The 27,445-nt window shown below is 42.2% G+C and overlaps 5 protein-coding genes across 5 annotated transcripts; 3 read left to right on the top strand and 2 right to left on the bottom strand.

The window, feature by feature from the left end:
• Positions 1-162: 162 nt before the first annotated feature.
• On the top strand, positions 163-2,791 carry LOC5506888 (50S ribosomal protein L27). The gene is made up of 4 exons (XM_001627542.3): positions 163-274; positions 415-525; positions 2,229-2,296; positions 2,405-2,791. Exons 1-4 carry the CDS (start codon positions 211-213, stop codon positions 2,624-2,626), a joined length of 465 nt encoding a protein of 154 aa, XP_001627592.1. The 5' UTR covers positions 163-210; the 3' UTR covers positions 2,627-2,791.
• A 3,097-nt stretch (positions 2,792-5,888) lies between these two features.
• Positions 5,889-8,856, top strand: LOC116614405 (zinc finger protein 143). The gene is made up of 2 exons (XM_032375378.2): positions 5,889-6,044; positions 6,425-8,856. Exons 1-2 carry the CDS (start codon positions 6,006-6,008, stop codon positions 8,366-8,368), a joined length of 1,983 nt encoding a protein of 660 aa, XP_032231269.2. The 5' UTR covers positions 5,889-6,005; the 3' UTR covers positions 8,369-8,856.
• A 656-nt stretch (positions 8,857-9,512) lies between these two features.
• Positions 9,513-12,515, bottom strand: LOC5506895 (telomere attrition and p53 response 1 protein). Its single transcript, XM_001627517.3, has 3 exons — positions 12,211-12,515; positions 12,032-12,118; positions 9,513-10,952 (listed from the first exon to the last, which is right to left on the bottom strand). The coding sequence occupies exons 1-3, from the start codon at positions 12,407-12,409 to the stop codon at positions 10,489-10,491; spliced, it is 750 nt and encodes a 249-aa protein (XP_001627567.3). The 5' UTR covers positions 12,410-12,515; the 3' UTR covers positions 9,513-10,488.
• A 260-nt stretch (positions 12,516-12,775) lies between these two features.
• Positions 12,776-14,657, top strand: LOC5506894 (trimethyllysine dioxygenase, mitochondrial). Its single transcript, XM_001627540.3, has one exon. The coding sequence runs from the start codon at positions 13,012-13,014 to the stop codon at positions 14,275-14,277; it is 1,266 nt and encodes a 421-aa protein (XP_001627590.3). The 5' UTR covers positions 12,776-13,011; the 3' UTR covers positions 14,278-14,657.
• A 4,568-nt stretch (positions 14,658-19,225) lies between these two features.
• LOC5506908 (Usher syndrome type-1G protein homolog) lies at positions 19,226-24,166 on the bottom strand. Its single transcript, XM_032375381.2, has 2 exons — positions 23,890-24,166; positions 19,226-21,810 (listed from the first exon to the last, which is right to left on the bottom strand). Exons 1-2 carry the CDS (start codon positions 24,051-24,053, stop codon positions 20,532-20,534), a joined length of 1,443 nt encoding a protein of 480 aa, XP_032231272.2. The 5' UTR covers positions 24,054-24,166; the 3' UTR covers positions 19,226-20,531.
• Positions 24,167-27,445: the final 3,279 nt, after the last annotated feature.

Genomic DNA, 27,445 nt, shown 5'->3' with positions numbered 1-27,445 from the left:
TTTTGTGTCGCTCGTTTATTTTGCTCCACATCAAGCGACATAGAAAGCTCTGCGCCGGAGGGTAAAAGACTGCAAAGACCGACGATTTTTTTTTCAGCTAAAAAAAAAACTATTTATTTTCTGCAGCTATAATTCTCCATACTCGCCCTGCCCCCCTTAGATAATGTTGCTACACTATTATCCAGGCCCTCTCTGTCGGACCAATCCAATATGGCGGCCCGAGCGTTGTCTTGTTTATGGAAGGAATATAGTCGCATTTTAATCCGCGAAAAAGGTAATTGCTAACCAATATTATGCAAAATTCTACCCAAAAATTACAATAGTAATCAATTATGGCTCAATTCAGTGTTTTAAGTGAATAGCATTTGAACAATGCTGTCGAGAAAGTTTACCAAGTTATTGTTCTTGTTGTAGCGCTCTCATCAGTCAACTGTGCTCGAAATGCTAGCAAAAAAGCCGCAGGCAGTACCAAGAACCAGGGCAAGAACAAGAAGGGGAAGCACCTCGGTATAAAGAGACGAGAGGGTGAGGAATTCACTTGATTCAGTAATGTGGAATTAAGAGGATAGCATTTAAACAATGCTGTCAACAAAGCTCACCAAATTAGACGTAAATGCCACTTACAGTAAGATCTAGAGTAACAAAACCTCTACTCGCGAGTGTCGAGTCCTCATTAGCACGCTCACCACATGAGATTCGAGACTTGCACTTTTATTAAGGTAATGGAGAACCAAGCCACTCGCCAATTGCAGATATCGTACCACTCACACTTTTAAACAAATGCGAAGAATTAAGAATGATCACTCAAATACGGGGATCTTAAAGAAGCAACGATAAAGACCCTTCTTAGTTCTTTTCTTCGTAGACAAAATATTTAATACACCAACGTTCTTCGAAAAATGTTTGTAGGAAATACTGATTAAAAAAAAATACATCTTGTAATAATATCTCGAACAGTTTGTGGCTGATCAGAAGGTTTACAGAAGCAAAGGTTACGATAATTCCAACATGCAAGATATGATAAAGAAACGACAAGGACAAGTTCGTTTCATTCTCATAGGCGAAATATGTGACACTTTGACGCTCTAACATGTGTTCGTAGGAAATATTTTTTTTACTTCGCAAAAGGAAAAGATGATCTCTGAATACCTCAAACTGTTCTTTGCTTATTAGAAGGTTAAAAGAAAGATCGTGTCGAAAATAATTTCCTCTTCTTCATTATGAGTAATGATGGTATGACCAAGTGTGCGAGAAGCTCATGGAATAGTCGGGTTTGCTTGACAAATAATACCATGCATGGAAAACAATGTTTCCTCAGCTTTTCAAAAACCCGGGAGTGTTTGTTTATAAATTACCTTACAGTAGAGATAGATACCTTACAGTAGAGATAGATACTGGGTTACCTTACAGTAGATATAGATACTGGGTTACCTAACAGTAGAGATAGATACTGGGTTACCTTACAGTAGAGATAGATACTGGGTTACCTTACAGTAGAGATAGATACTGGGTTACCTTACAGTAGAGATAGATACTGGGTTACCTTACAGTAGAAATAGATACTGGGTTACCTTACAGTAGAGATAGATACTGGGTTACCTTACAGTAGAAATAGATACTGGGTTACCTTACAGTAGAGATAGATACTGGGTTACCTTACAGTAGAGATAGATACCTTACAGTAGAGATAGATACTGGGTTACCTTACAGTAGAGATAGATACTGGGTTACCTAACAGTAGAGATAGATACTGGGTTACCTTACAGTAGAGATAGATACTGGGTTACCTTACAGTAGAGATAGATACTGGGTTACCTTACAGTAGAGATAGATACTGGGTTACCTTACAGTAGAGATATATACTGGGTTACCTTACAGTAGAGATAGATACTGGGTTACCTTACAGTAGAGATAGATACTGGGTTACTTTACAGTAGAGATAGATCAGCTTGCACCGTTTCACCAAAAAAGGTTGCTGCCATATAATGATGTATTGGATTGTAAGCTTATTGTATGTTTATTGTATTGTATAACAAGTTTTTTGTATAGAATAGTTATTTGATAAGCATTTTGTGTAGCTATTTGTTTAAGTTGTGATAGTTTTGTTACCCATAATTTCTGATAATTATGGCTTATTAATTTTATGATAATAATTACACATGATATGGTAAAATTAATGATAACGATGCTAAATATCATGCTGTTTTTGCTGTCCGGTTGGGTTTCAGGTGAGGATGTCATTCCCGGCACTATTCTCGTTCGGCAAAGGGGGTACAAGTATCACCCAGGTGTAAACGTAAGCTGATTGTTTTTTTAATACTCATTTTACATGTGTAATAAAAGCCTTTTCTTAATCACAAGGTTCAGCAAGGAAGATTCACCTTGTGTCGTTTACTTTTTTCAGGTCGGAGTTGGCCGTGACCACACCCTGTTTGCACTTAGCGAAGGAATGGTCCAATTCAAGAGGGAACTCTTGGACCCTTATCCTTGGGGGCTGGGCCGCAAGGGCCCTCTCCATGAGCGCAAATTTGTGCATGTGCTTGAAAAAGACCCAAAAGGCAGCCCTGACCTTGTGTTAGTTCGACATCCACTTGATACTATGAAATCTGCATCAAGTTATTCTTGAGAAAGCTGTTAATATTCAAAAAGAGACTGTAAAATATGAATCAAATTCTTCTCAACAAAATTTAAGAAAACTTTTGTTTATAGATGTGAAAGATTAGAAGAATCTGGTGAAGTTCTACTGATAAGTTCTTGCATAAATTAATAAAGGAAATCCACATATTGCTCATCATGTACATACTAGGTTACTTAATAATGTAACGTTCTAAGGCTGAGCTAGGCTCACCACATGGCAGACTTGGAAAGCAGTTTTAGTTGTTTTTATATTTTAATATCTTTTAAAAGTAATTATGTGCAACTGATGTCTTTATTGTGTGTAAATAAAGTCCATGTATCTATGTATGTGATGTGCACAGTGTTCTTCATGTACACACTGGGTGATGTGCGCAGTGCTCGTCATATACACATTAGGTGATGTGCGCAGTGTTTGTCATGTACACACTGGGTGATGTGCGCAGTGCTCGTCATGTACACACTGGGTGATGTGTGCAGTGCTCGTCATGTACACACTAGGTGATGTGCGCAGTGCTCGTCATGTACAAACTGGGTGATGTGCGCAGTGCTTGTCATGTACACACTGGGTGATGTGCGCAGTGCTCGTCATGTACACACTAGGTGATGTGCGCAGTGTTTGTCATGTACACACGTGGTGATGTGCGCAGTGCTTGTCATGTACACACTGGGTGATGTGCGCAGTGCTCGTCATGTACACACTAGGTGATGTGCGCAGTGTTTGTCATGTACACACTGGGTGATGTGTGCAGTGCTCGTCATGTACACACTAGGTGATGTGCGCAGTGCTCGTCATGTACACACTGGGTGATGTGTGCAGTGCTCGTCATGTACACACTGGGTGATGTGCGCAGTGCTCGTCATGTACACACTTGGTGATGTGCGCAGTGCTCGTCATGTACACACTAGGTGATGTGCGCAGTGCTTGTCATGTACACACTGGGTGATGTGCGCAGTGCTCGTCATGTACACACTAGGTGATGTGCGCAGTGCTTGTCATGTACACACTGGGTGATGTGCGCAGTGCTCGTCATGTACACACTAGGTGATGTGCGCAGTGCTCGTCATGTACACACTGGGTGATGTGCGCAGTGCTCGTCATGTACACACTGGGTGATGTGCGCAGTGCTCGTCATGTACACACTGGGTGATGTGCGCAGTGCTCGTCATGTACACACTGGGTGATGTGCGCAGTGCTCGTCATGTACACACTGGGTGATGTGCGCAGTGCTCGTCATGTACACACTTGGTGATGTGCGCCGTGCTTGTCATGTACACGCTAGGTGATGTGCGCAGTGCTCGTCATATACACATTAGGTGATGTGCGTAGTGCTCGTCATGTACACACTAGGTGATGTGCGCAGTGCTCGTCATGTACACACTGGGTGATGTGTGCAGTGCTCGTCATGTACACACTGGGTGATGTGCGCAGTGCTCGTCATGTACACACTAGGTAATGTGCGCAGTGCTCGTCATGTACACACTAGGTAATGTGCGCAGTGCTCGTCATGTACACACTGGGTGATGTGCGCAGTGCTCGTCATGTACACACTGGGTGATATGCGCAGTGCTCGTCATGTACACAATAGGTGATGTGCGCAGTGCTCGTCATGCACACACTGGGTGATGTGCGCAGTGCTCGTCATGTACACACTAGGTGATGTGCGCAGTGTTTGTCATGTACACACTGGGTGATGTGTGCAGTGCTCGTCATGTACACACTAGGTGATGTGCGTAGTGCTCGTCATGTACACACTAGGTGATGTGCGCAGTGCTCGTCATGTACACACTGGGTGATGTGCGCAGTGCTCGTCATGTACACACTGGGTGATGTGCGCAGTGCTCGTCATGTACACACTAGGTAATGTGCGCAGTGCTTGTCATGTACACACTGGGTGATGTGCGCAGTGCTCGTCATGTACACACTAGGTGATGTGCGCAGTGCTTGTCATGTACACACTGGGTGATGTGCGCAGTGCTCGTCATGTACACACTAGGTGATGTGCGCAGTGCTCGTCATGTACACACTGGGTGATGTGCGCAGTGCTCGTCATGTACACACTGGGTGATGTGCCCAGTCCTCGTCATGCATACACTAGGTGATGTGCGCAGTGCTCGTCATGTACACACTGGGTGATATGCGCAGTGCTCGTCATGTACACACTGGGTGATGTGCGCAGTGCTCGTCATGTACACACTAGGTGATGTGCGCAGAACTCGCATGTACACACTAGGTGGTAAACGTGATAAACGTGCGATCTGATTATGTAATGTTATATGTCTATAAAGCTATTATATATTTTTGAGGGATGACATATACTTACTAACTGCAACTTGCAACAGAGAAAGCAGTCTGTGCAGGAGGAACTTATTAGAGGCTCTATTTTCTATTTTCTGATTGCCCACTTAAAAGAACTTATTGTAGGCTGTGATCTTGGTTACAGCATCCTGAGTTTTTCGCATAGGGAAAGGGCCCAAGGTAATACTTATCGAATGCTTTCCATATTTTGTAGTGCTGAACCAGTCAATTTTAAGTCTGGTTTTCTAAGATTGTTTCTAGAATTATTTATAGCGAATAGTTCTAAAACAGTTTTAGGCAGTAGTCTGTGTTTAACTTTGTACATCAGTATGGCGATGTCTTGTAGTCTTGTTTTGTATAACGTCAGGCGCGTACCCAGGATTGGCCGATTGGGGGTGCGCAGTCATAGGTATCATATGAAAAAAGCACAGTATTTGAAGATTCCTTAATAAGGAATGACCCACTTTTTGACCGCCAAGGGGGGTTCGCGCGCACCCCGCGCCCGTGCGTGTGTATGTGTCTGAACGTGGTTGTTGTATACAGTCCGCGGTCCCCTCTCGTTAGCTCGTTCCAGTTTTCTTCTATCGCTCGCCTTAGTGCCACACAAGGCTGCAGTAGTTTAAATGAGGCACTTTTGACGATGTTATAGTTAGTTTGGCGGTGGTCGGGACGAGGTTGGGTAATTGTGTAAGCACTCCTATCCTTCTGCTGTTTGTTTTATGCAGATAGTCCACGCTGTCATCTAGGAACACGCCCAACGGTTTAATATCGTTTGTTTTTTTGGACTGTGGCCACAGGTAGCCCAAGCTCTTTATTTGTCCCTATTGATATTTACGGTAAACAGGGCGAAAAACAAAATTAGTAAAAAAAAAAAAAAAAACTTGTTGAAAAGACATGGGTAGTCCCCCCCCAAAAAAACCACTAGGATAGTGCAGATTTGCTTGCGAGCATATGTTTATGGTGCTCGTTTTTCGGGACATAATCGGAAAAATCTCGGAGGACCTCGCATCTTTATGCTGATTGCCGAGCGCACGAAATCTACCAAGGGACTTATAATAATAAGTGTTCCAATATGGCGGCTATTTTTGTCACGAGCGACAAGAACCAAATAGTAGGTTTTCGGTTTGTCTTTAATAATACCAACAACTACCATAAGAAAGATCATAAAGTATACATTTTCCTTTCTCGTCTTGAGTCGGCATTTTTCCATCTTTGTTGTCTACGGCAAAGTTAAACAATTAAGATAAGTTACCGCTTCCTGAACCTAGTACAAGACGACAGAAAAGAGAATCTAAATATAAACATTTACCTTATTTGTAACTTATAACAAATGTGTTCGGGAGAGTTTACCAAGCGCTCACTTCTGGGGTCATCCAAGCTTACAAAAAAATGGGTCATTTCTTTTGTCAAAATTGTGATTTTTCCCTTGAAATAGGTGCATTAGTTTTAGCATGATTGTTATTTTAAATAACTTCCTTTTTGCATTTACAGATCTCTGTTACAAGTTCCAATGCACAAAAAGAAGATAAGAGAGTTACAAGTTATGATTTAACAGGAGAAGATAGTGTTTTAAAACAAGTCGTCACACAAGGAATATGTCCTGATGTCCCAAGTCTTCGTGAAGCAGAAAGCAAGGCAACCATAAACTCGTGTAGTTTAGAAGAAGGTACAGTTACAATCGTTCTGAATGACTTTTTAATGAGAGATGATCATAGCACAGTAGAAGATGAGGCCTATAAGGAAATATTAAAAGAAGAAGTTCAAAAAGAAACAACAAATGCAGATGGCGATGTGAGTTGTTCTATGGGAAATATAGAAGAAGTTCATAAAGGAACAGCACACATAGATGGTGATGTGAATTGCTTAGTGGTTAATTTAGAGGATCAAGGCTCACAGCAAATATTTCAAGACGAAGTTCAAAGAGGAACAGCACACGTAGATGATGATGTGAATTGCTTAGTGGTTAATTTAGATGATCAAGGCACACAGCAAATATTTCAAGACGAAGTTCAAAAAGGAACAGCACACGTAGATGGTGATGTGAGTTGTTCTATGGTAAATATAGATGATCAAGGCACACAGAAAATATTACAAGACGAAGTTCAAAAAGGAACAGTACACGTAGATGGCGATGTGAGTTTTTCAATGGTGGATTTAGATGATCAAGGCTCACAGAAAATATTACAAGACGAAGTTCAAAAAGGAACAGTACACGTAGATGGCGATGTGAGTTTTTCAATGGTGGATTTAGATGATCAAGGCTCACAGAAAATATTACAAGACGAAGTTCAAAGAGGAACAGCACACATAGATGGTGATGTAAGTTGTTCTATAATAAATATAGATGATCGAGGCACACAGAAAAAATTACAAGACGAAGTTCAAAAAGGAAAAGCACACGTAGATTGTGATGTAAGTTGTTCTATGGTAAATATAGATGATCAAGGCTCACAGAAAATATTACATGACGAAGTTCAAAAAGGAAAAGCACACGTGGATTGTGATGTAAGTTGTTCTATAATAAATATAGATGATCGAGGCACACAGAAAATATTACAAGACGAAGTTCAAAAAGGAACAGCACACATAGATGGTGATGTGAGTTGTTCTATGATAAATATAGATGATCAAGGCACATTAGGTGAGCCTCCCAGTGATGGACAACATGTTAAGATAGTAGGAATTGAAAAACAGTTAGGTGCAATTGAAATTCAGCTTGCCTATTTTACCAGTCAAGATATAGAAGAGACTGTGAAAGCATCTACTCAGAAGAAGAGATTGAAAAAGAAAAAAAAAACTCATCAGTGTGAGCATTGTAAGAAGATCTTCAACCGGCCACATCATCTGAAAGCTCACGTTAATACCACCCACCTGGGTGAGAAACGCTTTAAGTGTGAAATTTGTGAAAAATGCTTTGGATTTCTTACACATTTAAAACGACATGTTAAGACAGTTCATGAAAAAGAGAAACCGCACCACTGTGAAAAATGTGGTAAATGCTTTTCATCAACATCATATCTAAAACTACACATAAAATCAGTGCATAATGAAAAAAAGCTATTCAAATGTGATCAGTGCAACCTTTTATTTAGCTGGCAGTGCAGTCTGAAAAGTCACATAAGAGAGGTTCATAAAGATGTTGAAAAGCGCAGTAAATGTGACGAGTGTCAGAAGTGCTTCCATCGTCATCGAGATCTTCTCACGCATAAAAGAACAGTACATAAAAAGGAGAAACCCTACAAATGTGATGTGTGCAAAAAAATCTTTGGCCTTTCAAGCAGTTTATCACGTCACATACGTACGGTTCACCAAGACAAGGCCTTTAAGTGTGAGCGTTGTGAAAAAAAGTTCAGTCAGCCTTACCATTTGACTCGACATGTTAAAGGTTGTCACAAGGAAAAGGCAATGAAGGGGCACAAACTCAAACTTCACTAGACAAATGAGCTACTGTATGATCAAATTGACAAAGAGACTTTGAACATTGCACTTGACTAATGAGTGGTGTTTCAATTTGTAGAGACAAAGTCAAACATCACTAGACTAATAAATTACAGGCCAATCCATCCCTCTTTCTGGAAATACACTGTTTTCAGTGGTTATTTCACACTACACAGGAATGTTCTACACTGGAAGGTTGTGTGAGGAAAATGAGCTGGATACAACCTTGCCAAGTTCAAGATTTGCTAGCCATGTTATTTGTAATACTTAGCCATGTTATTTGTTATCAAAACTTAGCAATGTTACTTTGTAATCTAAACTTAGGCATTTTACTTTGTAATCTAAACTTGGTTCAAATGTGTGTTTAACTAGCCTTGTAAATACTTTGTAATATTAGCTTGGATTATAGAAGCCAACCACACCCACATTGATTTCAGGAAATGCTGTAAAATAAATATTTTCCCCTTGTTTGGGCCATATGGAAACTTACTGTGCTTTGAATTTTACTTTGGTTTGATGGCTTGGGAGCGTCCCCCTTTTAAAATGGAAAACAATTGCAGGTTCATAAGTTTCTGTAGGGCTGTACACTAGATCAAGATTATACTATATGCATGAGATAGAGTATTTAATGACTATTTTAGACAATAAAAGGAACAATCAGTTATCAATCAGCCATTAGTGGTCTGATTATAATTGAAAATTCAAGCCTGGGGTTGGGAGGAGCTTTGCCTTTAGTAGCGGCACCCCGTGTTTAAACTGTTATGGTTGAGTGAGTGCAAAAATAGATAGTAAATACATCAAGTAGTAACTATTTAGATTTTATTTTATAGGGATAACACCTATTATTAGTTCAACACAGGGGCAGATACAGGGGGGGGTGGATATCCACCCCCCTTTTTGAGTTACTTTGTTTAAAAAAAACAGGACAGAAGGTACTGTCCATGAGCCATCGCCTGCTTGAATTTGCTGACGTGACAAATTCAATTCAGCTTGAAGTATTGTTAGATCTATGTGACCTACCAAGAACCACTGGATCAGATACAAGCCGTCTATCCGGCCATTATCCACCCCCTATTTTTAAATCCTGGATCCCCCCTGGAACAGTTTGATGTTATTATGCATATGGCAATTTCACACCTGATTGATATCATAATATTTATTTAATTCCATAATATCTATTTTATACATTATTGTTTAGCAACAAAAAGAAACAAACTTTTTTCTATATTCCTGCTAAAAAAAGACTAAAGAGTAGCTAGCTGTAACAAATAAAAAGAGCACTTGCTTCATTGGTTGTTATGTAAACATTATTTACCACCTGCAAACAAATGTGTATCACATTGCCACGTAATAAACAAGGGAATCACAGGTAAGAAGTTTGTTTCAAACCTCAAATCCAGCACTTTTTGGATAAAAAAGCTGCAAGCTTTGAGGTTTGGTTGTGAGGTTTAACAAATAATTGAACAGTCAAAAATACCATATCTTAGTATCAATGCAAAAGGTTATTGAAATACCAAATCACATTTAGTAAAAGGACATGAATGTCCTGAGGAAAATAATGTTTTTCACAATAAACAAGTGACCAATACAGTGTACAATCCTAATACCTCATGATATATGCTTTATAATTGTATTTTTGTGTCATACCAGAATACCTTGAAAACAATTGGTTGCTGAGACACAATCCCACAATGGTACTAGAAACTTAAAGGAGTTTCTGATAGGTTTCTTTCTTTACTAATTTTAAGTAGCATCTGTTTCATGTCTTGGCAAGCTACAGGTCCTACTTTTTTCACAAACACACCATTCAAAACCAAATTAAGACACAGTAGTAAAAAATACATGTAAAATTTTGACATTGATAATGCTTGGACATCAAATTCTTGCAGGCTATGAAGAAAGATCAGAAAAAAAATATATAGCAGTTTTTGAAGGTTAGAATCTTTTTTATATAACATTTTAGTGAGAGATGGTCCTGAATATGCTCCATGTTAACTCTTTATAAAAACCACCCACTAAAATGCCATGTGGAAAGATACAGTAAAGAAGATGATAGAAGTTCCAGAAATAATAAATGCTAGTAATTTATACTCAATGCTAGTAATTTATTCTCATATTCATAGATATCTACTGCGCTTAAGGGGTGAATCCATTGTTATGTCCATAGAAGTTGATGACCGCTTTCTCCCCTCCCTCCCTTCCACCCCCTCTAGTGAGCTTTCATTGTAGCTCCGCCTACGAGGCGACCCATGGTAACTTTGACTTATGGTGGGCTGAACGAAAAAAGGTGCTGAAGTAGCAGGAGCCTCGTCCTCCTCCTCCAATGATTCCAGGGGATCATAGCAATGGGTTCCAGAGTCCCTTGTCTCAAAGTCCATTCCATTACTTCCAACAGTAGAACTGTTTAGCCGGACATCAGATATCCGCCGAGGGGGTGACCGGCCGGCCAGGTAAGACAACAGTTCGTCACGTCTTATAAGTTTACGCTTTTTCTTTGCCCAAGACAGCAAGTCCTTGTTTCTACGACAACACCCAGTCTGGTGACCAGCCTCTAAGCCATACTTATGGAGATCAAGACCCTCTGAACAAAGCAAAGTAAAATGTTAAATCTTGCACTTGCACACATTTCCACTCCGTTATCATATAACTTGTGGAGGGTTGTCTCCTGTTGGCTAGGAAAATAAGCCAGTCAAAAAAAGCCCAGCATTTTAAAATTCTTTATTCTATAATTTGGCATGCTTTTAAACAATTTTTTAAGCAGGTGGAATTCACCCTTAGCCACAGGTGTTGATTATGACAAACCTGCTTGTGTTATCAGGGTTCAAAAAAACCTTTTTAAAATCTGCTAGATTTCGCCGGCTTTCTGGAGTTTGGTGGTGAAAAAAAGCCTGCATACTCAAAGTATGAAAGGGGAATACAGAAAAAAAGAGCCGGCAAAGACCAGAAAAAAGCCAGCTATCGCAAGTTACTGTATATGTCAAGCTAGCTTAAACATTTGTTTGGTTGAGTCATCATTCTTGCTAGACTTTGTCAAGAAACCAAACTTGGTTCACAATACTCTTTCTATTATCTTCACCCTCAACCTAAACATGGTTCACACTACACCTTCTATGACCTCCACTCTCAAACTAAACTTGGTTCACACTACACCTTCTATAACCTTCACTCTCAAACTAAACCTGGTTAACACTACACCTTCTATAACCTTCACTCTCAAACTAAACCTGGTTCACACTACACCTTCTATGAAGTATTGAGTGGCTAATCAGCTAACAGGGCACTGGGAGGGTGGGTGTAATAAAATGTGCAAATTACTCAAGAAATCTAACCAATCCAGAAAATAGCACAACAGAGGGTAAAAAATATAAAAATCTAGCTACTGATCGATATAAAGGATTGCCTCTTTTCGAAAATGTATTACATGCTTTCGTGAGTGAGGAAGAGAGACTTTAGTCTTCTCGTGTTAATGAGAATTGTTTTTGCTTTATACGCAATTTAAAAGTCGTTTTGCACACTAACTTCGTCAACGATTTTCGTGACTTTTAATACCCTTAACTCGTTTGTTTGGGCGTTGTTTCGTGATCAGCAACTGCAAGGAAATACCCAAACCTCTAGGCAACACTGCATAGCAGTTAAATGCTAGATTTGGCCAAAAATTACCTTTGTAAAGAAGGGCGACCGTATTCGCCGTGTCCTGAAACGGAGTCCAAAGTCGGCCGCCACATGTGTGGTTGGTATTTTGCCGTTCTTTTTAGAAAAAAAAACAAATGAGTTAGCAATCACAAAGAGACCTAAAACTGGCACGGAGCGTATCTTAACACAATGTAGTTTCTATTTACCCTTATAAAGCTGAGCACACGCCATGGCGGCGTTTTGAAATGCCATCCACAGCCTTTGCAAAGCCTGTTCTTTCTCCGCGACTGTTTGCTCATCTAAATCCGGCCGCGATTCGACTTCTTCGATACATTGACGCTCCCAGTGCGAATAACCCCAAGGCTCTTCACTTGATTCATTGATATCGCGGTCTTTACCGTCCATTGCGGTACGGCTTGGGTGTTTTTCAAGGGTTTTTTTTTTCTCGTCCTAATTACGACCTTATTTCTCTACGCCGCCATATTTTGTTTGTAACTAATGTCCGACACAGAGGCATTCTGGGTAAACACACGCGCGTGGTGCACCATGGGAGATTCTTCAGTGCTAATACGAGCCTGCGATAATGTCGCTTAGCGGCAATCTACATTTAACCTAAAAATACAAAGAATTAGAACACAGGTATTTTTTATAAGGCTATATATAAGATATCTTATGATTAAAAACATATTTTTGTTGTAAAAGAAACGCACGGTTTAAAAAAATGCGCGCATGAAAAAAAAAAAAAAAAAAAAAACACAGGCACCCCGGTTGTAGCCGCTGACTCTAACTTTCCGGTCACATCTCTCTCTTGCAGTCTCGCCTTCTCGAACCCAATATCAGTGAAGCATTCATCAACACATGCACAAATATCAAGCTAAGAGCAGCTACAAGCGGTGACGGTCCACGTGTCATAATATTTGCCCTCTTAAAGTTATTCGTGTGACAAGCTGCACGATCTTATTTGTACTCAAAGATCGCATTGTATTGTGTGAAACAACTGATCTGCCATGGCGTTTTTGCTAAGATCTAGCAAGTTTGTTTCATGCACAGTCGCTAAACGATTTCTGCATTCCCGGAATAGTAACCTAGCTCGTAATCTAGCGTCGAGTTTCCTAGTGTCACAAAGACGAGATCTCTCAGCGATTGCCAATGTCTTCTCGAATGAAGAACTTGTGAAAGTTCAATGGGAAGACGGTAAGGAAGCTGATTTCCATCACATATGGTTGCGAGATCACTGCCTTTGCAAAGAATGCTTAAACCCGGCCACTCACCAACGAGAAGTCGACATCCTAAAGCTGCAATTGAACATGGCACCGCCTAAAGTTAGAGTTGTTTCGGATACTGTTAAGCTGTTGTGGTCAGACGGACACGCTACTGACTACAAGTCATCCTGGTTAGCACAACATGCCTACAAGGGGAACAAGAAACTGAGAGTAAAAGAGGAACTGTTCCTGTGGGACAAGGAAAGAATTAATTCTACCACTTTGCCTGAATTTAGTTTTGATGCTGTGACGACAAACAAGAAGGATCTATTTGAGATTTCTAAAGCCATTGTTAAATATGGCTTTGCATTTGTCAATGATACACCCACTGAGTTATCCGCTGTTGAGAAATTAGCTAAAAGCCTCGGGTGCTTTGTGCGTGAAACTCATTTTGGGCGGCTATGGGCGTTTTCTAATGAAGTCATGGATCATGCAGATACGGCCTATACATCAAGTTTTCTCCATGCACATAACGACAACACATACTTCACCAGCCCGGCTGGTCTTCAGATGCTGCACTGTGTTCATCATGACGGTAAAGGTGGCGAGAGCTTATTGGTGGATGGATTTAATGCCGCAAATGAGTTGAAGAAAGAGCATCCTGAAGCTTACACATTTCTGACCACCAAGGTCTTACCTTACCGGTACATCGATAGCGAGCGGCATTTGAAAGCTTTTGGTCCAACCATCGAGCTGGACCCTTTTTCTAAAGACTTTCATCAGATCCGCTATAACCACTATGACAGAGCCGTTATCGACTGTCTGGAATCTGACGAGGTTCCCTCATACTACAAAGCCATCCAGGCATATGCAGAGATCTTACGCAGACCAGAAAGTGAATATTGGTTCAAGCTCGTTCCTGGTCAACTGATGGTTATGGGGAACTGGAGGGTAATGCATGGTCGTAATCGGTTTACAGGCAGACGAGACATGCAGGGGTGTTATGTGGATAAAGATTATTTCCTTGGACAGTATTGGTCTTTGCAAGAAAAGTTTCAGCAGAAAGTGTAGGTAATTGTCTTCTAATAATAAGTGTTAGGAATTATTATTATTATATAATTCAGCATTACAAGAACTTTACAAATTTTTTATACTTTGAATAATTACACGTGTGCACTCTTGGCATTTTCAACTGCCATATTTGTGTTCTTCCCCCCACTTTGGTTAAATGTCCCTATCTCCCCTATGGAGAAATCCTGGCTCCGCCCCTGCATGGACATCTACCATACCAGCATGACCATGGCCCTGCCTAGATTTTTCCAAGTTTTGTCTTATTTGTGATAAAAGAAAAACAAGACAGACAGGAATTGAATTTCTTTTCAAATGTTTCTTTGCAATCATCCACAATCTAGGTCAGATGTGATTGATTTATAGAAAATCTCAAAAATTCAGCAGACCATCTATTTCATGCAATCCAAGTAATGTAGGCAGGGTTAGAGGGCCATGGTTGTGGTGGTAGCACAAGTCTTCATACAGTGCGGTACCATACAGTACAGTACACATACAATAAAGTGCCACACAGTGCGGTACAGTACACATACAATACAGTGCCACACAGTGCGGTACAGTACAGTACATGTACAATACAGTGCCACACAGTGCGGTACAGTACAGTACACATACAATAAAGTGCCACACAGTGCGGTACAGTACACATACAATACAGTGCCACACAGTGCGGTACAGTACAGTACACATACAATACAGTGCCACACAGTGTGGTACAGTACAGTACACATACAATACAGTGCCACACAGTGCGGTACAGTACAGTACATGTACAATACAGTGCCACACAGTGCGGTACAGTACAGTACATGTACAATAAAGTGCCACACAGTGTGGTACAGTACACATACAATACAGTGCCACACGGTGCGGTACAGTACACATACAATACAGTGCCACACAGTGCGGTACAGTACAGTACATGTACAATACAGTGCCACACAGTGCGGTACAGTACAGTACACATACAATAAAGTGCCACACAGTGCGGTACAGTACATGTACAATAAAGTGCCATACAGTGCGGTACAGTACAGTACATGTACAATATAGTGCCACACAGTGCGGTACAGTACAGTACATGTACAATACAGTGCCACACAGTGCGGTACAGTACATGTACAATACAGTGCCACACAGTGCGGTACATTACAGTACACATACATTACAGTGCCACACAGTGCGGTACAGTACACATACAATACAGTGCCACACAGTGCGGTACAGTACAGTACATGTACAATACAGTGCCACACAGTGCGGTACAGTACATGTACAATACAGTGCCACACAGTGCTGTACAGTACACATACAATACAGTGCCACACAGTGCTGTACAGTACATGTACAATACAGTGCCACACAGTGCGGTACAGTACATGTACAATACAGTGCCACACAGTGCTGTACAGTACACATACAATACAGTGCCACACAGTGCTGTACAGTACATGTACAATACAGTGCCACACAGTGCGGTACAGTACAGTACACATACAATAAATTGCCACACAGTGCGGTACAGTACATGTACAATAAAGTGCCATACAGTGCGGTACAGTACAGTACATGTACAATACAGTGCCACACAGTGCGGTACAGTACAGTACACATACAATAAAGTGCCACACAGTGCGGTACAGTACATGTACAATATAGTGCCACACAGTGCGGTACAGTACAGTACATGTACAATACAGTGCCACACAGTGCGGTACAGTACATGTACAATACAGTGCCACACAGTGCGGTACATTACAGTACACATACATTACAGTGCCACACAGTGCGGTACAGTACACATACAATACAGTGCCACACAGTGCGGTACAGTACAGTACATGTACAATACAGTGCCACACAGTGCGGTACAGTACACATACAATACAGTGCCACACAGTGCGGTACAGTACATGTACAATACAGTGCCACACAGTGCGGTACAGTACACATACAATACAGTGCCACACAGTGCGGTACAGTACATGTACATTACAGTGCCACACAGTGCGGTACAGTACACATACAATACAGTGCCACACAGTGCGGTACAGTACAGTACATGTACAATACAGTGCCACACAGTGCGGTACAGTACATGTACAATACAGTGCCACACAGTGCTGTACAGTACATGTACAATACAGTGCCACACGGTGCGGTACATTACAGTACACATACAATACAGTGCCACACAGTGCGGTACAGTACATGTACAATACAGTGCCACACAGTGCGGTACAGTACAGTACACATACAATACAGTGCCACACAGTGCGGTACAGTACACATACAATACAGTGCCACACGGTGCGGTACAGTACAGTACATGTACAATACAGTGCCACACAGTGCGGTACAGTACACATACAATACAGTGCCACACAGTGCGGTACAGTACACATACAATACAGTGCCACACGGTGCGGTACAGTACAGTACATGTACAATATAGTGCCACACAGTGCGGTACAGTACAGTACATGTACAATACAGTGCCACACAGTGCGGTACAGTACATGTACAATACAGTGCCACACAGTGCGGTACATTACAGTACACATACATTACAGTGCCACACAGTGCGGTACAGTACACATACAATACAGTGCCACACAGTGCGGTACAGTACAGTACATGTACAATACAGTGTCACACAGTGCGGTACAGTACACATACAATACAGTGCCACACAGTGCGGTACAGTACATGTACAATACAGTGCCACACAGTGCGGTACAGTACACATACAATACAGTGCCACACAGTGCGGTACAGTACATGTACATTACAGTGCCACACAGTGCGGTACAGTACACATACAATACAGTGCCACACAGTGCGGTACAGTACAGTACATGTACAATACAGTGCCACACAGTGCGGTACAGTACATGTACAATACAGTGCCACACAGTGCTGTACAGTACATGTACAATACAGTGCCACACAGTGCGGTACAGTACAGTACACATACAATACAGTGCCACACAGTGCGGTACAGTACACATACAATACAGTGCCACACAGTGCTGTACAGTACATGTACAATACAGTGCCACACAGTGCGGTACAGTACAGTACATGTACAATACAGTGCCACACAGTGCGGTACAGTACATGTACAATACAGTGCCACACAGTGCTGTACAGTACACATACAATACAGTGCCACACAGTGCGGTACAGTACAGTACATGTACAATACAGTGCCACACAGTGCGGTACAGTACATGTACAATACAGTGCCACACAGTGCTGTACAGTACATGTACAATACAGTGCCACACGGTGCGGTACATTACAGTACACATACAATACAGTGCCACACAGTGCGGTACAGTACATGTACAATACAGTGCCACACAGTGCGGTACAGTACAGTACACATACAATACAGTGCCACACAGTGCGGTACAGTACACATACAATACAGTGCCACACGGTGCGGTACAGTACAGTACATGTACAATACAGTGCCACACAGTGCGGTACAGTACACATACAATACAGTGCCACACAGTGCGGTACAGTACACATACAATACAGTGCCACACGGTGCGGTACAGTACAGTACATGTACAATATAGTGCCACACAGTGCGGTACAGTACAGTACATGTACAATACAGTGCCACACAGTGCGGTACAGTACATGTACAATACAGTGCCACACAGTGCGGTACATTACAGTACACATACATTACAGTGCCACACAGTGCGGTACAGTACACATACAATACAGTGCCACACAGTGCGGTACAGTACAGTACATGTACAATACAGTGTCACACAGTGCGGTACAGTACACATACAATACAGTGCCACACAGTGCGGTACAGTACATGTACAATACAGTGCCACACAGTGCGGTACAGTACACATACAATACAGTGCCACACAGTGCGGTACAGTACATGTACATTACAGTGCCACACAGTGCGGTACAGTACACATACAATACAGTGCCACACAGTGCGGTACAGTACAGTACATGTACAATACAGTGCCACACAGTGCGGTACAGTACATGTACAATACAGTGCCACACAGTGCTGTACAGTACATGTACAATACAGTGCCACACAGTGCGGTACAGTACAGTACACATACAATACAGTGCCACACAGTGCGGTACAGTACACATACAATACAGTGCCACACAGTGCTGTACAGTACATGTACAATACAGTGCCACACAGTGCGGTACAGTACAGTACATGTACAATACAGTGCCACACAGTGCGGTACAGTACATGTACAATACAGTGCCACACAGTGCTGTACAGTACATGTACAATACAGTGCCACACAGTGCGGTACAGTACAGTACACATACAATACAGTGCCACACAGTGCGGTACAGTACACATACAATACAGTGCCACACGGTGCGGTACAGTACAGTACATGTACAATACAGTACCACACAGTGCGGTACAGTACAGTACATGTACAATAAAGTACCATACAGTGCGGTACAGTACAGTACACATACAATAAAGTGCCACACAGTGCGGTACAGTACAGTACAGTAAATCACAGTACAGTACAGTATGACACAATACAGCACAGTGTAGTTCAATCCAGTGCCATGTAGAGTACAGAACCAGTCTCATAGCCAGGATTTTGAACGTGGGGGGGAGGGAGGGCCCGTTTACCCATTTAGCAGAGCTCGTCTTAGCTGACAGTGCTACTTAATTTTCCCTCATAGAGCAGACCTTCCAGTCGAGTAGGTTCTTCCAAACCCCCCTTGCTACGGGTCTGAGTACTGTTGATACAATTTAGTACAGCGTAATACAATACAGTACAATATGATACAGTAATTCTTAATTACACAGGGTCACAATTTAAACCAACGGTCCTCTGTTAATGAATTTCATTTGGATTAATAAATTATAGTTACTGATAAAATAAATATTGTGTGCATGGATACAAGATAAATACTAAACTGGTGAATAAAATATTTTATTTGCATTAAAAAAATTATCACTAGGAGATTATCTGTATTTTACAATTACTCCGTCATGCCATTTTCTCTGAATTAAGCTGCTGCTAGGGCTAAGTTATAGTTATCTTTTCAGCAAACCAAAAATCCTGATCCATGCTAGTGGTATATCCAGTGGGCTTTGGCCCCTCCCTTTGGGCTCAAATCTGAATGAAAGTTATGGGAGCTAAATTCACAATCCCATCACATGTTTATATATCCCTGCCCCCCAACCCTGCCTCAGTATGGTCCCCCCAACCCCGCCCAAGGGATGCTGCCACCTTTGAAGAGTCCAGAATCTGCCTGGTAAGTATTGACTTCTTTGAGAACTTATAAAATGGAACAACATTGCATTGTTGCATTATATTTACTGGTTACTGGTTATGCGTAATAGTTACTGGATGCATAAAGTTACTGTTTTTGCCTATGTTGACAGCCTATTAATCTTACTAACTCTTCCATTTTATAAAAATTGACATTTAAAAAAAAAATTAAAATTGCTATAAATGTTTTCACTAGAAGGTACTTAATCTATATTAGCGGCCAGATCAATGGTTAGGGAGTGCTCAGGAAGTGATAAAATAAATTAGTTTTGTTTTATCTCTCCAACTTCCCTCTGTTTTTAGAATTTATGCATAATTCAGTTCAGCTCTCCTCGGAAGGCTATTATTGCCATTGTTGTTTAGTCATTAATGACAATTGCTATTATTATTGATGATGATGACATTGATTATGAAAAATTATGTAGGTATGATAAATTTGATGTTGTAGATGATGATATTTCAAAGGATGATGTTGTAGATTATTATTATTATGGTGAAGATATTATAAACGTGATGGTGTAGATAATGATGATAAAACTATATAGATTATGATGATGATATTGTGAATATAATAATCAATAATTTATAACATTTATATTGCGCAATTATCAATACATGAAAATTTTCAATAAAAAAATATGATGATGGCAGGCACGTGCCCAGGATTGGCTGAGGCGGGGTGCGCAGTGATAGGTATCATATGGAAAAAGCATAGTAAATGACCCGCCAAGAAGGGTGCACCCATTGTAAGCGCCTGGATGTAGATGATGATGATTATGATGATATCGTGGATGATAATTATATTGATAATTATGCTGTGGATGATGTGTATTTTGCTGTTAATGGTACGTCTTTAAACTAATCGGAAAAGGTGCCAAGCAACAAACATTCCTGTCTAAATTATAAAACGATAATTTGCTTCCCAAAGAAAACTGAATATTGTAATGTTCAAATTCTGGAATCTTTCATTTGTCCTGGGTTCTTCAACACAAGGTTTCTTCTCTTAATCGCCTCCATGATTTTGCGTCTCGGCCCCAGTGGCAACCCAACACTCTGCAAATCCTTGTCATCACACAGTAAAAGCGCACTCAAGTCTATACTTTCCTTCAGAATTGAAGCCGTAAACTGTTCAAGGTTCAGTGAAGCTAGAAAAGTGACGACTCCTTTCATCTCTGTGCTCTCTGCCAACACGTCTGAGGAGTAATCATCGAAGCCCGCGGAGTGTAAGCTGCCAAAGTCGTTGTAGGTCCCCTGGCTTTGCTGGGAGAAGCTCGCCTGACTGTTCCGGCTGTTTCGGCTTGTGATACTCCCATTAGACTTAGCGCGCTTTATGTATTGGATCTCTGTGGTGACGTTGCCTTTGTCGTCGTATTTCTTTGTAATGTGTCCCACAGAATTGGTCTCGTCGAAGGAGTCATCGGAATCTGGCTCGGACTGTGGATCAGTGACTGAATTAGTCGCTAGTGGACGGTGTGAGAGCATGACTGGTGTTTCATTGTACTGGCCAAATCCGTTTGATTTCTGACCCCGTCCGATTTTGCTAACGTTCGGCTCACTTTTTGAACTATTCCTCATCAAAATGACATTCCCATTTTCTTGTCTGTTTGACTTTCTACCTAACGTGCTCATCTTTGTACGGATTCTTCCTAGAAACTTACTCTTGCCAGTGAAGGTATCCGACAATGCGTGCGACAGTGTGCTTCTAGTGTCGATGTCGTCGAGCGTGTCTTCACTCGCCGATACCCCAGCGAGATCCGAGAAGTTTCTTGGCCTATTTGAACCATTCATGTAGCCTGACCTCGAGCTCTGCACATCCCAGTCACTGACACTATACACTTTACTTGCCTTCAGCTCGTTCATTTCCGCACTATTTTTCCCATTCTTTGTCTCTCTCTGAACTCTCTTCTCGTACGCTTTTTCTCGTTCTTGCTGCATCTTGCTCTGCTTACGCATTCGCCGGATCGCCTCGCTTTTAGCTCTTCTTTTCAACCTCTCCGTTTCCTTCTTGTTTCGTAACATCTGAATAGCAACAAGTCCATCGAGATGTCGGACGCAGTCCATCCGCCCATGAATCGCCGCTTCTTCTAAGGGGGTGTGTCCCTCGTTGTCTAGCGCCCATATGTTCGCGCCGAAGTTTGTGAGGAATGACAGACAGTTGAGCTGGCCGCATCCGGCAGCTAAATGCACCGCGGTAGAGCCGTCACAATTGGTCTTGTCCGGGTCACCACTAAAAAAAGAAAACGAGAGAATGGGCATTTGTCTTGTCCGGGTCATCACTAAAAAGGAGAGTGTTTCTAGGATGGGCATTTGTCTTGTCCGGGTCATCACTAAAAAGGAGAGTGTGTCTAGGATAGGCATTTGTCTTGTCCGGGTCATCACTTAAAAAGGAGTGTGTCTAAAATAGGCACTTGTCCGGGCAATCACTTAAAAAGAGAGTGTTTAGAATTGGCATTGGTCTTGTCCGGGACACCACTGAAAAAGAGATGTGTCTAAAATAGGCATTGGTCTAGTCCGAGCAATCACTTAAAAAGAGAGTGTTTAGAATTGGCATTGGTCTTGTCCGGGTCCTGGTCTGAGAGTGTCTAGAATGAAAGTTTCGGCGGAAGGTAGAGTTTGTTTATCGACTGCGTATATTGTTGCTTTTTTCACAATTTCAATTGAAAACGCTCGCGTTTGATTATTATTTATGCGCATTGCTTCTTGTTTTCTTGTAATCTCAATTGATGACGCGATTATTATTATTTACTTCAAAGCTGTTGGTATAAAAATATAAGCGATTGAATCGAAATACCCAAGCAGTCAGTCGGCCCTGTGAAAGATAGGTACCCTGTCTTGCTATCTGTATATCTTAACGGGTTTTACTTGATCAACATAATGCGAAAAGGGCTTTCTAATGTTTGACATTTCCTTATCTTGGAATTTTAAAGTCAAAAGAATTTACTGTTTCACCCTAAAAGGGATTGTTTATTATAGTTTATAATTGCTTATTATGGTGACGATCAAGAATTCTTGGCCCCAGGAGGGTCGTTTCCGATAGAAATCTTTCAGCATCAATCGCGTTAACCTAAAAATCGAATTATTAAAAATTCATCCCACAAAAAGACTAAAAAAGCCAAAGGAAGACAAAAGGTTGTTGTGTAATAAGTAGCTCCGTGTTTCGTCGCTATGGCGAGCATCTACTTGCCGATGACGAGTAACGCTGCCAAGTCACAACCGGGGGAGGTATCTGATGGATCAGTTTTTAGAACTATTCAACAATACCTAAAACATCCTAATATTTGCATACAACTATTAAAGCGCGAAACCCGTCAAATTTACACTGAATATCAACACTCGAAATATATTTATCTTGGCAATTACTAGCATTATTTTGGGGAATGGTAATGTTTTTTTAATAAGTTAGCATACTTCTCAATTTAATATTCTCAGATTGCTAAAGGAAATGAATTGTTTGTCGGATTTACATATAATTGCATACTTGGATTTCAAAAGATATTTATGTTGTAGTCGAAGACACTTTCTTTTATACAAGAAGGCGTAAAAAAACATCTGGGCCTCAATCCGATTCCAATAGCGAAATCATCTCAAATCAGTGCGGCGGATAATACTAGTGTTAAAAACGTGCTTGTAAAGTTTCTTGTATTACAAGATCTAGTCATTCGTGTCGACCGCGACAAGAACGAACTAAGTGAAATTAATTTATAGTCGTCATTTTGCCCCGACTTTTATGCAAAATTCTAGAAAAGACTGTTTGAAAGAAGATATCAGAATTGACGGAAGTAAAGAAAACGCAAATGCGTCGCATAAATAAAGACTTGAAAATCTTTTCGCACTATTAAATAAGCAAAATTAATGGCTTTGGTATTTACAATCCATGTAATGCATAATTGTAGATTTTAACATACTTATACGATAAGATCTGAATATTATTCTATAGTTTGCAAAAAGATTGTATATTTTGTACAAAGAAACACATTCGCTTTAAATAGCGCTAATATCTATAACATATACACAGTTTTGATGCGAATTAAACGCTGCCAAAAATCGGATACAACTTGCATTTATAGCAAATTGATCTCGATATTCAATTTACATTGCCCTAGCTCCTATATACACATCCACTTAGAAACTTTTAAGAGTTTCGTGCGAGAACTAAATGGAAAGTAAAAACAAACGATTCTAGGAAGCCATTTCAGTGCTACTTAGAATTATTTTGGAAAGCCACCAAAGTGTTGCGGGAAACAAACAATGGCAAACGACGCGTGAAATAAAGCGTGATTTAGCCAGCGCTTTCGCGAGAACTTACCCTTTTCCTACAAGAAGACGCAAAGCCTCGACATTTCCACAGCTCGCGGCGTAGTGTACAGGTGTCATATAATCTTCATCTCGGCGATTCGTGTCTCTTTTTGTAGCGTTTTTCAAGATATTAAGATTCCCATCTCGCGCAGCCTTAAAATACAGATCCACCATGTTTCTCTTTGGTCTGCTAAATCATCTTGACGCGGTGTAACGCTTTATGCGTCGTAACCCTGCGAGACGTCTGTGTCTCAGGGGCATTAAGAAGATGACGAATCTGCTCATTGAGATAAACAGTTCGTGACATGTTTTCCCCCAGGATGCACTGCGCTATTAAGTACCGGAAGCAATTTGCACAAGTACCCGCCACGAGCTTTACTTTAGCTTGTCCGTATATAGAATATCATTAGGGGAGGACAGGGACGACAGTAGCGACCGATAGAAAAACTTCCCACTACGCGCTCAGTTCTTAACTAGTTTCTATAAAGATAACTATAGTTCATACTTCCAAAGAAACAAAAATAAAACTAGATCCCTTTTTCTGCTTTTGAAATAAGTTTTGTTCCCGTCCTCGCTAGGTCGTTAATAATTGTTGTTTGTTGTGATTTTTTTTACCCTGCCCCCCTTCGTTGTCGTCGTCCTGCATCCATCCCTCCCCTATGTAACCAAGCGCGTCGCTAGAAGTAGAAGCCCCACCCCTCCCCTATGTACCAAGGGCGTCACGTCACGCTAGAAGTAGAAACCCTTACCCTTGAAGTAGAAGCCCCACCCCTCCCCTATGTACCAAGGGCGTCACGTCACGCTAGAAGTAGAAACCCTTACCCTTGAAGTAGAAGCCCCCACCCCTCCCCTATGTACCAAGGGCGTCACGTCACGCTAGAAGTAGAAACCCTTACCCTTGAAGTAGAAGCCTTAACCCCTCCCCTATGTACCAAGGGCGTCACGTCACGCTAAAAGTAGAAACCCTTACCCTTGAAGTATAAGCCCCACCCCTCCCCTATGTACCAAGGGCGTCACGTCACGCTATAAGTAGAAACCCTTACCCTTGAAGTAGAAGCCCCCACCACTCCCCTATGTACCAAGGGCGTCACGTCACGCTAGAAGTAGAAACCCTTACCCTTGAAGTAGAAGCCCCCACCACTCCCCTATGTACCAAGGGCGTCACGTCACGCTAGAAGTTGAAATCCTTACCCTTGAAGTAGAAGCCCCACCCCTCCCCTATGTACCAAGGGCGTCATGTCACGGTAGCAGTAGAAACCCTGACCCTTGAAGTAGAAGCCCCCACCACTCCGCTATGTACCAAGGGCGTCACGTCACGCTAGAAGTAGAAACCCTTACCCTTGAAGTAGAAGCCCCCACCACTCCCCTATGTACCAAGGGCGTCACGTCACGCTAAAAGTAGAAACCCTTACCCTTGAAGTAGAAGCCCCGCCCCTCCCCTATGTACCAAGGGCGTCACGTCACGCTAAAAGTAGAAACCCTTACCCTTGAAGTAGAAGCCCCCACCACTCCCCTATGTACCAAGGGCGTCACGTCACGGTAGCAGTAGAAACCCTGACCCTTGAAGTAGAAGCCCCCACCACTCCGCTATGTACCAAGGGCGTCACGTCACGCTAGAAGTAGAAACCCTTACCCTTGAAGTAGAAGCCCCCACCACTCCCCTATGTACCAAGGGCGTCACGTCACGCTAAAAGTAGAAACCCTTACCCTTGAAGTAGAAGCCCCGCCCCTCCCCTATGTACCAAGGGCGTCACGTCACGCTAAAAGTAGAAACCCTAACCCTTGAAGTAGAAGCCCCCACCACTCCCCTATGTACCAAGGGCGTCACGTCACGGTAGCAGTAGAAACCCTTACCCTTGAAGTAGAAGCCTTAACCCCTCCCCTATGTACCAAGGGCGTCACGTCACGCTAAAAGTAGAAACCCTTACCCTTGAAGTATAAGCCCCACCCCTCCCCTATGTACCAAGGGCGTCACGTCACGCCATAAGTAGAAACCCTTACCCTTGAAGTAGAAGCCCCCACCACTCCCCTATGTACCAAGGGCGTCACGTCACGCTAGAAGTAGAAACCCTTACCCTTGAAGTAGAAGCCCCCACCCCTCCCCTATGTACCAAGGGCGTCACGTCACGCTAGAAGTTGAAATCCTTACCCTTGAAGTAGAAGCCCCACCCCTCCCCTATGTACCAAGGGCGTCACGTCACGCTAGAAGTAGAAACCCTTACCCTTGAAGTATAAGCCCCACCCCTCCCCTATGTACCAAGGGCGTCACGTCACGCTAGAAGTTGAAATCCTTACCCTTGAAGTAGAAGCCCCACCCCTCCCCTATGTACCAAGGGCGTCACGTCACGCTAGAAGTAGAAACCCTTACCCTTGAAGTAGAAGCCCCCACCCCTCCCCTATGTACCAAGGGCGTCACGTCACGCTAGAAGTAGAAACCCTTACCTTTGAAGTAGAAGCCTTAACCCCTCCCCTATGTACCAAGGGCGTCATGTCACGCTAGAAGTTGAAATCCTTACCCTTGAAGTAGAAGCCCCACCCCTCCCCTATGTACCAAGGGCGTCACGTCACGCTAGAAGTAGAAACCCTTACCCTTGAAGTAGAAGCCCCACCCCTCCCCTATGTACCAAGGGCGTCACGTCACGCTAGAAGTAGAAACCCTTACCCTTGAAGTAGAAGCCCCACCCCTCCCCTATGTACCAAGGGCGTCACGTCACGCTAGAAGTTGAAATCCTTGCCCTTGAAGTAGAAGCCCCACCCCTCCCCTATGTACCAAGGGCGTCACGTCACGCTAGAAGTAGAAACCCTTACCCTTGAAGTATAAGCCCCACCCCTCCCCTATGTACCAAGGGCGTCACGTCACGCTAGAAGTTGAAATCCTTACCCTTGAAGTAGAAGCCCCACCCCTCCCCTATGTACCAAGGGCGTCACGTCACGCTAGAAGTAGAAACCCTTACCCTTGAAGTAGAAGCCTCACCCCTCCCCTATGTACCAAGGGCGTCACGTCACGCTAGAAGTAGAAACCCTTACCCTAGAATATGTAGAAGCCCACACCCCTCCCCTATGTACCAAAGGCGCGCCCAGAGGTAGGAGCCCCGCTCCCATTTCCGGTACATGAACATCACAAGACAAGCTTTGCTGCTCGTTTACTTAACATACCGATGTCCAATTCAAAATATAATTGCTGAAAACAATAATTTGTCTGTGTATTCGAAATAAATAAAGATGAAATGAAGAATATAGATAAATGAATGAAATGAAGAAGAGAGGGTTGTTCGCCGTGAATCGAACTAGATCAGCAGTCAAATCGGTTGAACAAAAAAGACCATACATCCAAAGACGTGGCGCTGAATCACCGTATGGCAGCTAAAGCTTTACGGCTAGGCTGGATATTTTCCCCAGCACCGCTATCTATAGCGAACTGTGTAACACACAGGTACCAGAGGCACCCGCGCATTAATGTCTTAGTCGGTTACGCCACGCAAAGCCCGCTGTGACGCAGGATGAAAAATATCGAGGTCTATCAGCACACCTTGGGTCACTTGGGGGACGCATGCGCGTACACAGGA

The sequence above is a fragment of the Nematostella vectensis genome, chromosome 12 (assembly GCF_932526225.1).
Source record: "Nematostella vectensis chromosome 12, jaNemVect1.1, whole genome shotgun sequence".
Taxonomy (NCBI): Eukaryota; Metazoa; Cnidaria; class Anthozoa; order Actiniaria; family Edwardsiidae; genus Nematostella; species Nematostella vectensis.
The sequence above is the reverse complement of the archived record's forward strand: the minus strand, read 5'-3'. Positions and strand labels throughout refer to the sequence as shown.

Coding starts and splice junctions, on each gene's coding strand:
- LOC5506894 (XM_001627540.3), top strand. CDS start 13,012: ATGGCGTTTTTGCTAAGATCTAGCAAGTTTGTTTCATGCACAGTCGCT.
- LOC5506895 (XM_001627517.3), bottom strand. CDS start 12,409: ATGGACGGTAAAGACCGCGATATCAATGAATCAAGTGAAGAGCCTTGG. Junction 12,119..12,210: donor GTGTGCTCAGCTTTATAAGG/GTAAATAGAAAC, acceptor TTTTCTAAAAAG/AACGGCAAAATACCAACCAC. Junction 10,953..12,031: donor GGTCGCCCTTCTTTACAAAG/GTAATTTTTGGC, acceptor TGCTTTGTTCAG/AGGGTCTTGATCTCCATAAG.
- LOC5506888 (XM_001627542.3), top strand. CDS start 211: ATGGCGGCCCGAGCGTTGTCTTGTTTATGGAAGGAATATAGTCGCATT. Junction 275..414: donor CATTTTAATCCGCGAAAAAG/GTAATTGCTAAC, acceptor TTCTTGTTGTAG/CGCTCTCATCAGTCAACTGT. Junction 2,297..2,404: donor AGTATCACCCAGGTGTAAAC/GTAAGCTGATTG, acceptor TACTTTTTTCAG/GTCGGAGTTGGCCGTGACCA.
- LOC116614405 (XM_032375378.2), top strand. CDS start 6,006: ATGGCGGCTATTTTTGTCACGAGCGACAAGAACCAAATA. Junction 6,045..6,424: donor CGAGCGACAAGAACCAAATA/GTAGGTTTTCGG, acceptor TTGCATTTACAG/ATCTCTGTTACAAGTTCCAA.
- LOC5506908 (XM_032375381.2), bottom strand. CDS start 24,053: ATGGTGGATCTGTATTTTAAGGCTGCGCGAGATGGGAATCTTAATATC. Junction 21,811..23,889: donor CGTCTTCTTGTAGGAAAAGG/GTAAGTTCTCGC, acceptor TTCTTTTTTTAG/TGGTGACCCGGACAAGACCA.